This window comes from Trachemys scripta, chromosome 7 (genome assembly GCF_013100865.1).
Source record: "Trachemys scripta elegans isolate TJP31775 chromosome 7, CAS_Tse_1.0, whole genome shotgun sequence".
Classification (NCBI taxonomy): Eukaryota; Metazoa; Chordata; order Testudines; family Emydidae; genus Trachemys; species Trachemys scripta.
In genome coordinates, this window is record NC_048304.1 from 22,576,524 (window position 1) to 22,592,184 (window position 15,661).

Sequence of the window (15,661 nt, forward strand, 5' to 3'; positions counted from 1 at the left end):
TGCTTTTCCCCTCTCCACCCCCTCCCTGTGTGGGGCGGGAGGGACTCGCCTGCAGAGCCAGGGCTGGGAGCTGCAGCCACCTGCTGCAGTAGGAGGTGACCCTGGCTGAGTAGGGTATGGCATGGGTGATGACTCAGTGCTTCCCCCCTCCTCTGCCTGCAGTAACTGGATTTTGGGTGTCCGTCAGATTTACACCATCAGGTCCTCTTTTCAACCAGACTTGAAAACCGGACACCTGGCCACCATAGTAATAACATGTAGCAAGCATGTAGTTCACTGTGTGTGTGTGTGGGGGGGGGGGGAGAGGGCTAGCACGGATGCCTCTTCAAATTGGGCGACTCCCTGCTCTCCTTGGACAAAGATCCTCTAGTGCGGTTTGTAAACGGGGCTGGAGCATGAGAGGAAAATATTTCTTGTGTTCTTGGCCATAACCCACCTCTCTGCCTGAGGTTGTGCAGCTATGTATGTAGGGCCCTGATCCTACAGCTCTCTTCATGTGGCTGGATCTCTTGGCCTTTATAGAGCCCCAGTGACTTCAGCAGGCTCTATCTGGCACAGCAGGTCTGCACGTGCAGAGCCAGTTCCAGGATTGGGGCCCTAGTTTATAAAGGGTTTTGTTATCAAAAGGAGGCGCTCAAGTAGATGGGTAGGGCCTTTGGGGAAGGGCTTGTATCTTCATGTGTGAGGGCAGCCCCTAACGCTCTGAGGGTGCCCCTGGAATGTAAACAAATACAAGGGGCCAAGTGAACCTCAACTTGGGAACTTCCAGCCTCCTAAACTTTGTTTCAAAGGAGAACTCCCTGGTCTCCAAAGCATGGTTCTGAGTCCCAGCCATGGCCAAAGGTAGTGTTTAAAATATTTCTGTGACTGTAATGTTACAAACTCTTCTGGGTTGCTTTCAGTATTGGTAGAATAACAGCTCCCATGGGGTTAAAAACTAGTTTGGTAAATTTCAGCCCAAGTCATATTTTTAAAGCTTTTTATAAACCCTTGAAAACTGGCCTGTAGGGAAAGATGAGCAGTCCCTTTCAGTGAGGGTTACTGCTGTGTAGTGAAGGCATTAGGGCACGTTATTGAATTACGGTAGTGGCAGGGACAAAATCAGGATACAGTCCCCATGGTGCTAGGGGTGTGCAAACATGTAACAAAAGGCCAGGCCCTGCCCTGGAATGCTCAGGGCTTGTTTACACATGGATTCCTTGCATCAGTGAAGCATCTCTGATCCAAACCTGAGGGTATGTCCATGCTACAGTGGCACAGCCGCTGTAGTGTAGACACTTACTACAGTGATGGAAGGGGTTTTTCTGTCAACAGTAAATCTGCCCTTTCGAGAGGCAATCGTTAGGCTGACGGTCAACCAAGTGGTGTCTATACTGGGGTTTAGGCTGACTTAACTACTTCTCTCAAGGGTGTGAATTTTTCATACCCCTGAGCGATGTAGCTAGGTCAGTCTAAGTTTTAGGTATAGACCAGACCTAGAGCATGGCTACACTTGTAGATGTAAAGCGCTGGGAATTAAACCAGCCTTCGGAGACCGCAGCAGGGAAAACGCTGCCGAGTGTTTACACTCGCAGTTGGAAGCGCACTGGCGTGGCCACATTAGCAGCTCCTGCAATGCCACAAAGAGCAGTGCATTGTGGTAGCTATCCCAGCATGCAAGTGGCTGCAACATACTTTTCAAATGGGGGTGGGGTGGAGTATGACAGGGAGTGTGTTGTGTGTATGTGGGGGGAGAGAGAGTGGGTTTTTGGGGGGCTGAGAGCATGTCAGCATGCTGTCTTGTAAGTTCAGACAGCAGCAGAACTCCCTCCCCACCCCACGCCTCTGTCTCACTCACTCAAAGCAAGCAGCATTCCTCAGTAATGGTTCCTTTGTCCTGGAGCAGATAAGCAGCGGGCTGTCAGAAATGGCGCTTTGAAAAGGCATATCCACATTCCTACAGCGAGTTCAAAACAATGACAAGAGTGGCCACTTGACTTAAGGGGATTATGGGACATTTCTGGAGGCCAATCAGAGCACAGTAACGCAACACCTTGCCAGTGTGGATGGGGAGTGAGCTAGTGTGCCCAGGGCTCCTTAATGCGCTGTAACTTGTAAGTGTAGCCAAGTCCCTAGGTTTACTGTGGTATAGCTACACTGGTACAGACTTTCCCACCCCAAGTATAAACTGGCCTTTACATTGCAGGTTTAGGACAAGATGACAAGTGGTAAGGTTGGTTGCACCTGCTATGTTGCTACACTGGAGATTGCTGTTCAGCAATATATCGGTGGCTCCGCTATTTCCCCCCCAAAGCTGAAGTGTTTTAATAACCCCCCTTCTTTCTACTGTTCTTTCAATATAATCTGATGACAACAGCAAATAATGCTCCCAAATACACCACATTCAGAAAACATAACTTTATTATTAGTTGCAATATACATTGTATTTCTTTAAAGAATCCTAAACTTGTACACACTTTTCCCACTGAAAATACATGTATGCACATATGTCTATATTGTATTAAACTGGAGCACAATGGAATGACAGGCTCAGAACTTACTTGGAAAAATAAGTGATCTCTACAGGTTTATGCTGACGGTGTGCTAGGGTGACCAATATAAAAAGAGCAGGCTAAATAGAAAACTGTGTGCATTACACATTATGAGTATGGTCTTTTGATGCTACGCTTGGTACATGTGGTGATATATACAGTAGTTACATACTATTGCTCTGTCATAAATGCATTCTATTCTCAGAGGGAAACTAACCCCATTTGTCTCAGCAGAGCAAGCTGGAAGTTCATAAGGCCAGCAGTGCTCCCCCTAAAGTGTCCATGGTATTTGAAAATAAAGGTTTTAATTACATTTCCACTGGTGGCAGATCTGCCTGCTGCTAATGAAGTGGCTCAAGAAAGGATTTCTACCAGGACATGGTGGAGACTAAGTGTGCCCGTTTAAGCCAGTTTGGACCCGTGGCAATGGATGAACTATAGCAGCAAGAGTTTAAATGTGGGGCGGATCCCTAATTGCTGTCCATCAGTGTAGCACAAATGACCTCACTAGAGCTAGGTTGATTTACACCAGCTGAGGGTCTGGCTCTGTTTCTATATTAAACAGTGAGATTTGAGTTCTGTTCAAGTCTATTAGAAACTGGCCCTCAATTTCTCAGCTAGGTCTGCCCAAGGCCCAATTTCCCAAAAGATAATGCTTCAGAAAATTGTCTGAAAGCGGCAGCAAGCTCAGCTGTGCCAAATGTCATCTGAACACTTTATTTTCAAACACAGTTTCCCCTGCCTGTGTGACCTCGCTGAGCTTAGCTGGACAGAAGGCCAGGTTTTCCTTTCATCAGACTCATTTGCTTCTTGTATATTGCTTCCAAGCGCAGGAGGAAAGCAGCTCTTTCTCAGGCTAAAGAACAGAACTGATCAAAGGCACTGACCCCAGGCCTGCCTATGGCCACATACAGGTTCTAGGGAGCAGCAGGGCTGTGCCCATCACGCTGTAGGGTTAGTTCTTTTTTTCCAGTGCTTGTTCATTTAGGATTCTCTCTTCTCCCCCCCAAAAGAGCTCAGCACTCAACTAATTCTGCTCCACTTTAAGTCAATGGTAGCAGACTCAGGACAACATTGGGTGCTTTTGAAAATCATACCGTCTAATCGCCTCTTTTTATTTATAAAATAAGTACTTCTAGTACTCCCCATGTTACCCTAGCATACATCCCTGTATGATTACATCTACCCTAATGCATGCGTGAGGCCTAAGAGGTAGGCAGGGTCTCCCACCACTGTAATGTCTCCATGCTCCCCATCTCTCCCCATCTCATGGTTAGTGTGTGTGCGGGAGGGAGGGACCGACCTATAGGAGAACAATGTTGCAACAAGCCAGCTCACTGGAAACTCCGGAGCATGCAGTGCGTGAGCTTCACCTTGTGTTGATACCCAAAAGCCATTGGAGGGGGTTTACAGTTGGTGGTGGTAGCAGTTGATTGGCTGGAACAGGGTTTTAAATTCAAGTCCAGCTGAACTCCTGAGATCTATAATGATTTCTCAGATTGCAGCCAGGAAGCCAGAGCTGTACAAATGCCAGAGCCAATCTGTAAAGAACAGCATTTCTGATTAGATGCACTACACCGTTGCAAGCACAAGGATGACTTCCATTAACTTCTCAAACCCTTATTAGAGAACAGGTCTGAGGTCATGAAAGTCAGTCTCTGAATATTATTGTTATTGCACAAGGTTACCTTTCCTGAGTCCTGCCAGAACGGGTTTCAAGGGGAAGTGAAATATTGGTGTAATAGTGGTACATTGCATTACAAGCCACTGAAGCAGCAGCAATCTCTCGTGATGGGAATACTGCCCTATTCTCCTCCAGGGCAGAGTTGGAAAGGGAGCAGCGAGGACCTGTGATAGCTCCAGCTGCTGTATAATGCCTGTATATGCCCCCTCTACAATGGGAGCCATGGAGGATACTTGCTTTTCTCTGTGGTGAAATGCTTCCCCCACCCTCTGCAGAACTTTGATGGAACACGTAAGGGAGTGGGAGGAAAAAGCCAAACTCCCTCCTGCATGTGGGCAGAGGCCTATTACTAAGGGCATGTCTGCATGGGGCATTGTCTGGCAAAACTATACTGGTATAATTATACCAGTATAACTGATCTAAGAGTGTCCACTGGTATAACTGTGTGGACACTTGTATGTCCATATAGGGAGTTTACACTGGCGTAACCACAGTGGTATAACTGTATAATTTTGGCAGTAGATTTCCCTGTGTAGACGAGCTGTAACACAACTACCAGAAGACAGGCTAACAGGTTGATGCAAGCTCACTTGCCATGTGAGTGAGTTTTCACATGGAAAGTTCTCCTAGAAGTCTTCCTCTTGCCTTGCTGGTATGAAAGACCAGTCAGCTCTGGCATTTGGATCTGTAGCTTCCAACCAATATCAGAATCTGCTGGATTTACAAACTTTCTGGTGGCAGCTGTCCTCGTGGTAATATCCTTCCGTACAGCTTGTTCTATGTAGCCCCAATATTCAGATACGGATGTTTGGCTACCTAGTGTGCTCTATGATCTGCTTTTAACTGCCCACCTACCTCTCAGAAGCAAGTGTGATCCTTCATTGCCACCCAGCTAAGACACAGCTGCTAAGTCTAGGAGAATCACCCAAGAAATGACTATTTCACAGAATCGGAAGTGCTTGCAGGGGAACCTAATAACATTATGAGGCTCTTAGTAAATAAGTGGACTGTGAGGGTACATGTCATCCATCTCAATGCCCTTCCCTTCACTAGATGTTCTGAGCTTGACTAGCATTTCTGGCCATCTCCAGCTGATGAGGGGAAAAGGCCAAATGATTGCTGTAGAGTAGTTATGAGAGGAATGGACCATGGTGGGACAACCTTGCCATGGCTACCACAGTGCAGGGGTGAGGACAGTTAGCTCCTTCTTCAGACTCTGCTCCCTTCCTCAGTGACAGCTCTCTGAGCCGCCGAGATAGACATCATATAGTATATTAATATTTCCTCTTAAATAAAATTTTGACTTTACATCTTAAGTATCAGTAGCACAAGTAATTTTTTAAAAAAAGCAGCCCCTAGGAATATTTACAGAGTAGCTCATCTTGCCGAGGGGCGAGGGTTTGGTATCTGGAAGTCACACGGTTTGTGTATGCTTAGTAGGTTTTAAGTATCTTATTCTACATTGGTCCTTCTCCTCTGTGAACTCTGCTCTGGTGCTGGGAATTAAACAGCTGTTAAACAACATGTCTTTCTAGAGTGCAAACTGGTAGGGTAGGACCCTACCCTTCAGGCCTCATGTGCTAAAGAGGTTGCTTCATATTGGTTTGACCTAGAAAATTAGCTTTTCACCTTCAAGTATGGAATTATTCCTCTCTCTCCATCCCCAAGCTCTCTTTGCTAACTCTCTCTAATGTTCCCTTCTCAAGGATAAAGACTTCTTATACAGTATGTTCTGCAACTGTGGGAGCAGGGAAGGGGACCATACTCCGCAGGAGTAGAAATGGAATGAAATGAAAGATGCAGAACTACTGAACATTCCAAAGATTATTGCAGAATAAAAACAGCCTTGGCACATCAGGAATTCCAGAGAAAACAAAGAACATGGGAGGTGGCGGGGGGGCTTTTCTGAACAGGAGCCTTGTAGTACAATAACCAACCTGGAAAGTTTTCAGTGACAACTTCTGCTGCCATAACCCCCTTTCCTGCTTTAGGGCAATGGCCTCTTTAAATGACTGAGTGGTGGCTCCCTCCTATGTGACAGGAATGTCTATTGACAGCAAAGTATCTTATGAGTCCCTCTAAGTTAAATCTTTTCCAGAGAGACTTTAAAAAAAAACAAAAAAACCCCAAAAACTTCCATCCCCAGAAGACCATTGAGAAGGTAACAAGGCGGCTCAAGTGTGGCTGGGTCCCCCAGCTGCTGAGACTTTCTGACCAATCCATGTTAGTATTTCCTTAAACACAGCAGTGCTGACCTCGGGCAGCTCTTTATGGAGAGCATGATAGGCCTCGTCATACACCTGCAATCAGAGAAAGAACACAGGTTCAGACAAAACCCTCAAGAACAAAGCAGCCCACTCGCCAGTGCCCGCAATCTTGACATGTCCTACACACGTCTCGTCGGACTTCCTGTATTTCTTAGATATGGTGAATTATGAAAATTAAAGGACGCCACCAACTTGAGATCTAGTCTGTTTCAGCAAGGGAGATAACCTGGGAAATCCTGTTTCACACCTGTCCTCCCTGCACACGTTTGCGGTGTTGCAATCACAATTCCTTCTCCTCCTGCAGTTCTTTCCACTCCCCTCACCATGCAGGGAAGACCCACCAACAGGAGAATGTGACATATGATCACACGTTCACATGTATGGCCTCTGATTTTGGGTTCCTGATTTGAGACACCTTTCTTCAGCAATGCTGACTTCAGCTGGAGTTGGGAGTGCTCATCACCTTTGAAAAACCAGGCTCCAGGGCCCAGAGCCACAAAAGTGTTTAGACACCTAAACTCATTTGGTGCTTAAGTTTCCAGGTACAAGTTCCTCTGTGCTTAGGCTTTGGCCTCTGGGCATTTGCACTGCTGTCTCACGCTAGGCGTCCGTCCACCTAGCTCCTGCCTGAGCCCCAGAGCAACTCACAAACTGAGGGAAGGTGGGTGTTGGGCTGTCTAAGTCGCATGCAGGACCTGACCCTGTAGGCGGCCTCTGAACACTGGATCCTGAGTCTCCCACCTCCTAGGTAGGTGACCTAACCACGGGACCTCAGAGTCATTCCCCCCCTCCCTCTCTTTCTCTGGCCCAATGATTGTTCCATTGTGGATAAATACTTGAATAGTCATTGGGCCAGAGAGAGACAGTGAGAATAACTCTGTAGTCCAGTGATTAGGGCACCCATCTGGGAGAGGGGAGAGCCAGGCTCCAGTCCCCCTGCTCCCATCATTCTCTTTGATTATTTATCCATAGTGGAAGAGCTTCAAGAGGAGAGAGTGCCCCATGCTGCTGCACACCCTCTGTTGCAAGAGGAGTTTAATAGTGCAAACTCTGGAGATGGCAGTGATGTTATCAAATCTAGATCTGTCGTGCCCAGGCAGAACATTCCTTTGCCTAGTGCCCTCTAGTAAGGGAATCAAAGCCATGCAGATCCATTGTCGCTCTTATTTTAATCCCTATACAGTGTGTATGCTGAGAAGCACAAGTCTCTTGCGAGGGCTGCTTTCATGCACTTAAGCAGTAGATACAACCATTCCCTCAGAGTCTCACACCCGCCTTCCCAGTCCGTGTATCCAGTGAGCCAACTGTAGCATATCAAGCTTGTAACCCAACGAAAGGCAGGAAATATTAATCACACCCTTGGCGTGTAAACGCAACGGGAGGCGTTCCCACAACCCCGTGTGTAATTTCACTCTTTTGATGTCTGGTATAGATAGTTATTTTTCTGACCACAAAAGCTTTTGCTTGGTCTCCCCGTCTCCCTTTCAAGCTCATTCATGTGCTAACAATTGGTTAATCAGCTGTGTGCTCTCTCCAAATGAGCAGATGTGGAATGGCTTTTGTTCAGTTGCTTTTGGAACGTTCTCGCTGTACCTTTACGCCGTGAGCTGGGCTTGGCGTGAAAGCAGCCTGCCCTGTTGCAGAGTTTGGGGGCACTGGGTTACCTGGTTAGGAGCCCAATCCTGGAATGTGCCAAGTTCTTTCAATTCCCTTGGATGTTCAGCACCTCCCAGAATCGGACACGTTCCCATGCTCCGCACTCTGTCAACAGCACCTGGCACCTGCTCTGACAGTGACTCAATCAAATCCTTAAGCCTACACTGAGCAAAGCAGAAACTGATCTGCACAACATTACACCCTTCAAATACAAGAAGCAAGGTGACCTTGAGTGTTTTATCCTGACTCTGCACGGTGTCCATCAGTAAGTAGGAACCTTTGATGTCGCAGAGCTTGTCGGGCAAACCATGTAGCACCAGGATTGGCAGAGTCAATTTAGGCAGGGATCGTTCTATTTTGGCAACGGCATTCATCAGCTGGATGACAAAGGAGATCTTCATGCCCCCATGGTAGACCAGGGGGTCCGAGGTGTAAGATTCAACCTATTGGGAGGGGAAAAATCATTGTCAGCAACAGTCTGTTCTGAAAATGCAAGGCAGAGCCCTCCATGTGTGATGAATCTGTTACCATCTATTGCTTAGGCTACCCATTTCCCACCCTCAGTGGGCTCCTGTGCCATTTCACCCTCCATCAGGGGAGTCAATTATTTTTTGTCAAGGTCCAAATGTCTTGGTCAAGGTATAGTCAAGGTCCAGACTCCAGAGAAAATAATAATAAATAAATAGATTTTGAGGTCCATTCAAAAGTGCCTGGTGGTCTGGGTTTGGCCCAGGGTCTGCCTATTGACTACCCCTGCACCTAGAATGATAACCCCAGTTAGCAGCCAGGGCCCATCACCTCTTGTGCAACTGGAAACTGGGCTACTCCAAACTCCTCACTTACACCACTGAAAAACGTTCATGAGTCAAAAATGCTGGGGCAGGCAAACAAGCAGCATCAACAAGACTTTGCCCAAGAGAGCTCCTTTTTGCACTTATTCATGCTCTGCCCTGGTCTCCTACTACTCAAAGGTGGCAGCCTTTTTTCCCCCATAGGCAGTTTTTCATTCTGCTTTATTGCAAAGATGATATTGATACAAACAATTCCCGAGTACCAGTTCTGTCTCTGGTGCTGAGTGGCCCTGCCATGAGTCACTTTATTTCTCGTTCCCTCAGTTTCCCCATCTGCAAAACGGGGATAAAGATATTTACTTGTCTTGCAGGAGGGCTGACGGTACTGATTAGCTCCTGCTTCCAAAGCACTACTAAGAGGAGGAGGTCTGTGTTGGTGTTAAGTGTGTGTATGTGGAGATGGTGCCTGCAAAGATGATGGATCTTGACAAGTCGTGCTGCCTTGAACCCAATGGAGGCTGCTCTGCTCACGCTGGAGCATTGCTTGTTGGGGCCTGTAGTCTCCAGGGACCACCCCTCTGGATTAAAGATGAAGGTAACTTCAATCTGAATACTTTATGTGCTCACTATGTATGGGCCTTGAGCTCCTGATTGGGGAAAGTTTTCCTTAGTTTAAACTATGACATAAAGTGCCAGGAGCCACCCTCCTTCCCCCCCACTTCCCCCCCCCCCCAAAAAAACAGCAACAAAAAACTCAAACCCAAAAAACCACATACCCCAGCATTTCACTTGCAAATTTGTATCCTCTTACAAGCTGGCTAAGAGCGGAGAGTCAGCACGAACAACCTGAAGTGATGAGAGTGCTGAAAACAAGGCACTGGACTAATCAGCACAGGGTCTGGGAGCTAGGAACGGGTAGTTACTGCATCAGGCATATCTACAGTAAATATTTGTATGCTGTATATAGAGAAACGAGCGTTGGCAGCCTACGCAGGCTTTACCAGCTCAATCTTTGCCAGAGCGTTTTGATTATAGGTGGATCCCTGGCACAGCCGCCGATTCCTCTAAAGTCTGACGCGGTTTTAAAAAAATAAATCATCATTTATTTGTAGGTTGGCTGAAGGAAGCCTAATTTTTCTTCTCTAAGGCAGCGTTTCCCACATGGTGGGTCCTGAGCCACCAGTAGGTCGCAGGAAGGTTCTAGATGGGTCGCCACATCCAGGGCTGGATTAACCAATCACCGGGCCCTGGCCCAAAGCAAACATACACTTCTCCTAGCTCGGTGCGGAGGGGAGACCCCAATGGGGGGGGGGGTGTTCGAAAGCAAGCCTGCCCTACTGTCACCCCGCACCGATAGTGCCTGCCCTGCGGGGCTGGGCATCGCTCCCCACTCTGGGCGTTGAGACCTAGTGCATGAGGTCGCAGCGCCACTCGGGTTTCACACGACTGCCCCTCCATGACGAAAGGGCAGCCAGGCCAAACTGAGTGATGCTGCAATGTGCCAGGTTGCCATGCTCTCAGCAGGGAGCTGCACCCAGCCCTGTGGGGCAGGAACCGTCGCTGTGGGCTCTGTGTGGGGCAGGCCTGCTTTTGTACACCCTTGGCCTCCTCTCCTCAATCTGCACCAGGCCTGGATTAGGGGGGTAATGCCAGGGTGGAGGGTGCCTATGTTTAATGATGGGTCCTACAAAAAGCAGTTGGTGGATTTCCTTAGTATGAGACCATTCAAAAATAACCCCCCTCCCCCACCCTGCACAGCAACCTCCTATGGTAACAGTTCAATAGACACCAACATACAATGAATTCTTTAAAAAGAACAGGAGTACTTGTGGCACCTTAGAGACTAACAAATTTATTAGAGCATAATTTTCGTGGACTACAACCCACTTCTTCGGATGCATAAGTACTCCTGTTCTTTTTGCGGATACAGACTAACACGGCTGCTACTCTGAAACCAATGAATTCTTTGGCAGCTGACACGCCCCTCGTAAAGTCAGTCCATTACAAAGATAGTTATTCTAACTGATGAAGTGTTTTAAAATGTGCCCATTGCACCCTGCACTAATTCCAACGAGCACGCAGGTTAGTCTAAACTCCCTCCTTACTGTGCTTACACAGACACCACATCCAAGCATTAGAAGGCTCAGAGATCGACTCTCTTTCCCAATCTGGTCTCTTTGACGGGCTCAGGTGGCACAAAGGGAGTGGAAACCATCACCCTTGTTCTGGATACCGCCCATGTGTGGGGGGAGTCCCCAGTGGATGTAGAGCCAGCCTCCCTCCCCACCACTCTTAGCACAAGAGATGCATTGGGGAAGGGACGGAATGGCTAGGACACAATGCACTCCAGCAATCCCTAGTTGATGGGTGGTCCTTAGAGGAGCATATCCAGCAGGCACAAGTTAGAGTGGCCCTTAGGCTGCGCTAATCTTTGCCAGGGCTGGCCCAGAGAATTGGGGAGATGTAATTAGCTACCTGATACTCCCTGCTTGGCTGGCCCAAGTGCAGGAGAGAATCTGCCATCAGTATCCAACTCAGGAACAGCTCCTCTACTCGTTTGCTGACTGAGCCTAATTCCATAGATTAGCAGGGTGAGTCTTTTCCTTTCCTTCCCCTAGCTGAGTTCTCACGAACTAAACAGTCTACACTGCACTTTTGTCAGTAAAACTTTTGTCAATTTGGGGTGTGAAAAAATACCCCCCGCCCGACAAAAGTTTACTGATGAAAAGCACTGGAGTGGACTGCGCTTTGTTGGTGGGAGACCCTCTCTCGCCGACAAAGCTACTGCCGCTCATTGGGGGTGGTTTTATATTGCTGGCATGAGAGCTCTCTCCTACTGGCAAAGAGTGGCTACCCGGGAGACCTTACAGCGGCACAGCTAGGCCACTGTAAGGTACGCCGTGTAGACACAGCCTAAGAAGAATCCTCATTCTCTGCTGTGCTGATGGTCTGAAGGGTGATTACAGACTTGGCCAGAGAGAGAAGTCTTAATCGGAGCTCTGAAGCTCACCAAACTTGGACTCTGGGTGACCCTTGCAGGGAGCAGGCTTCATAGGAATGGTCCTGCCACTGAGACATCCATGCTGCAGAGGTTGGAGAGCTCAGCACCAGGAACTGAGAAGAGTGACCCACACTGCAACTGTCCTGATGGGTTATAGGAAATGAGAGCGAATCAGTCAGACCGCGAGGTCCCTGCCCATTTACTTGTGAATGTTGTCCCTGGTTGTCCCAGAGGCAAGCCTCTGATTGGATTAATTAAGAGCGCCAGCATCCGTGTGACTTTACTGGTAGTATGGGATCCTTTTCCTGACCATGTTGGTGCAGTTTGGCTTCTCTTCTGGAATCACTTAAACTTCTTTCAAACAGCATACTCTGCTGGAGGCAGCAAAGGGTCTCTTTTAGAACCCCGCACAGGACTATTTTTTTAATCCCGCTCCCACTATTATGGCAGCGGGTCCTGCAAGACCCATAGGATTCCAGACCCGCTGCAGGGCTCTACACTCGTCCTGTGCAGGGCTCCAGTCTATTTCCCCTGCCATGGCAGGTCCATAATCCCCATTACTGGAAACTCAAGTTATGGGCATGCTGGAGTGGACCCTAAAGTGAGGGGCAGTTACTGGAGGAGAGACAAATGCAGTATGGCTCCCCTGATCCTGATGACACACCCACCCTGAGGGTCTGAGATCTAGCCCCTGGGAAATGCTTGGAAGATCCCCCTGGGCAGGTGAAATGCTGGCTGAGGTTGAGCTGTCAGGGCCTGATCCGAGGAGGCGGTAAGCATCCTCGACTTCCAGAGAAGTCAATAGGAGCTGAGTGTGCTGAGCTGGCCCTCAGTCAGTATCCACATAGACTCTTCAGTGCCTGGAAGTCTTTTCTAGAACAGCTCTAAGGTGGCACCATGGCTGCTGTAGGTACCTCTAACCTCCTCTGCATCCCCTACAGGCAGGCAGCCTTTTTCAGTGGGATTACACTCTTGTGAGATATAGCCCTGCTCGTTTTAAATATCTGTCCTGTTCTGTAAACTGTCTCACTCCCGAAAGGCTGCCTTTCATGAGAAGGAACCGCCCTGCCTGTGAATGGGCTCATGGAAAAAGTTACACTCTGGCTTCTGGAACACCCAGTGCATCTAATTTTGTCAACTCTCACTTTAGCAGCTGGTAACTTGACATTTTCACTCAAACCCATTGACTTTTCATCTGCAATTTAAACAAAAGCACAGGGTTCCTCTGGCTACTTAGCAACTGGCTTCAGCCTAATCTGGGAGTTATTTGTTTGGAGCTGTGTCACAGCACTGCACTAAGGCAACACAGCTTTGAGGGGTGTTTGTTTTTTTACTGAAAGCAACAGATGAAGGACTCCGGGAAAAAAATCAAGAGGGGTGGGTGGCTGGATTGACAGACGTTGCCTTCCCATGGAGTAAAATAATGTAGATTAATTCATATGAGCTGCCCCCTTCCCCGCCCCCGTGTAGTGCCATAAATGCCAAGAGATGGCCTAATGGGTTTCTTTCTTCTTTTTCTTCCCCCTCCCCCCCCAAACAAGGATTTTTTAGCTACTGAACAGCAGACAAATCTTTTGTGTAGATGGGGGGGATCTTTGAGAATGATCGACATTGTGAGAGGGATAAAAACAGCTAATGAAAAACAATCCTTATCGGAAAGTTAATGATCTGTGCATGGGGCGAACGCACTGCACAGGGCAAGTCCTTGGTGAAAGGAGGAGGAAAAAGGGAGAAGGCTTTATCTTGAGCCTTCAAAAGAAGGTAGAGAAAAGGGGAAACCCTTCCGCTGTGCAGCAGGGCAACTCGTAATGGGGTAGGGGATGAGGTTTAAAGAAATGTTCTCTAGAACGCTGGGTGTGCTGAGTATTAGTTGTAGGGAGGGATAAGAGAAACTGGGGTGACCTTCCAGGCTCCACATCACGCTGTCCACCTCAGCCTCTGCTCTTGTTTCTTAACACTCCCCCCTTGTCCACCTTCGCTCTGCCAGCGAATCCTGACTCATCTCTTCCTTTGTGCCTTCTCCTACTCTCATGTCTGCACTCTCTGTTTAGGAAACCCTGGGTCACCTCTGCCTCCTTCCTCTGTTTCCTGTTCTTCCTTCGTTCTTAGTTACAGCTAGCAGGGCCCCGCTTTCCAGGATAGATACCTTGGACAGTGTCTGCATAGTGGATCTGGTCTAAATATTTGGATCCAGTTCAGTCCATTGATCCTTTCCAGCCCTGGCTTGGAGTGGGGTCTGTAGAATCCATCACAACTGCCAACTCTTTTTTTAAAAAGATTCTCTTCAAGACAGAACCATCCACCAGGTCTCCTGGTGCATTTGGTATTGCCCATCTATTTAGACTGTAAGCTTTTCTTCTGGGCAGGGGCTGCATCTTTCCTTTCCATCTTGCACAATACTAAGTATGCTGTAACAATATTTAGCATGTTCTTAGCATCTTCCATCTGAGGACAAACCCCTTTAAGGTAGGTATTTTTACAACCATTTAACAGATGGATAAACTTTGGCACAGTGAGTTTAAGTAGTTACATAATAAGTCAGTGGCAGAACCAGGCAGGGAAACCCAGGAGTCCCTGCTGTAACAGCCAAGGCACACTGTCTCCTATTCATAGGCTGTGGCTTTGATAGGCCTTTTACTTTATAAACCTGGTATCACTTATCCGTTACAACCTAGGAATATAATTCTTCCTTCATATGATTTTATTGTACCTTTTCTCTCCTGTTATTACTTACACAGAGAATTATTGGTAACACCTTCCATATGATGGAACACTAGCGCGTATGATGGTGTTCCTATAATAATGGAATCTGACCGTATTTATTTATTTATGTATGTTTTGTACATTTTTGTTATGATAAGGCTTACCAAAATATCTGAGGACATATACATTACAAAGTGGATGTATACTAATGCTTTCTATGTTGGTTCTTATACTGTGTCCAGTATTATGGAATCGCTGCATTTGCCCTATCTAATTCTCTCTTCTCTAGCTGAAAAATCTCAAAGGGCTTTTCAATTGTGATGTTTTTAACCCCGTGAAGTATTAATCCCCTTTTACGGGACAAGGAAACTGAGGCATGGAAAGAATAAGTCACTGGACCAGAAAATCTGTGTCAGAGCCAGGTACAGAACCCAGGCGTCCATGTGGTTTATCCACAAGATCAGTCTTCCTTCCAATTTACCTAAAGGGCAATTTGGCAAGTTGAATGTGCAAACAAAAGCTAAGTGTACTGTACTTTAAATATGTATTAACACCCTCTTTGCTCCTTATCTAGTCAGCCTGCATTCTGATGTCAGCATGGACAGGGACCCGCCTAGCCACCCACAGCTGGGGAATTCATTAGCATCTATTTAAAATAAGAATCCAGCTCATCTAACCAGTCAGAGACATTGAAAAATTACAGCACGCCTCGGGGGCACGTGGGCTGCCCCAGAAGTAAGCATTCACTACACTTACAAAGCGCTCCTGCTTTTTAGAGACCCATGGGTGCCATCTTCTGTCATTCCAGTTGATCTTAGAAATAAAACTAAAATCCTGATTTGTGATCCCTTCCCAGACACAGCTGTTTCATTCACTTTTTTTCCTCCTCAGCAGTGCAAATACAAACCTAAGCCTACATGTGGCTGTTTTGTACTGAAAGATGTGGGAGCCTTTTTAGTTGTGCTGCTGCAGCAGTTGTCAACACATCTGGTTTTACCAGTATTGCCGAACCAGGCTGTCTATAAGCA

General features: G+C 47.4%; 1 protein-coding gene across 3 annotated transcripts in view; it reads right to left on the bottom strand.

Annotated features, from left to right (window-relative positions):
• Positions 1-2,382: 2,382 nt before the first annotated feature.
• The window catches only part of MGLL (monoglyceride lipase), an 89,500-nt gene continuing 76,221 nt past the window's right edge, over positions 2,383-15,661 (bottom strand). For all 3 annotated transcript variants that reach the window (XM_034775865.1, XM_034775864.1, XM_034775867.1), the window contains 2 exons: positions 8,366-8,581; positions 2,383-6,515 (listed from right to left, as the gene is read on the bottom strand). In XM_034775865.1, coding sequence (XP_034631756.1) covers positions 6,390-6,515; positions 8,366-8,581 — 342 coding nt within the window. In that variant the 3' untranslated portion in view covers positions 2,383-6,389. The remainder of the gene's footprint in view (positions 6,516-8,365; positions 8,582-15,661) is intronic.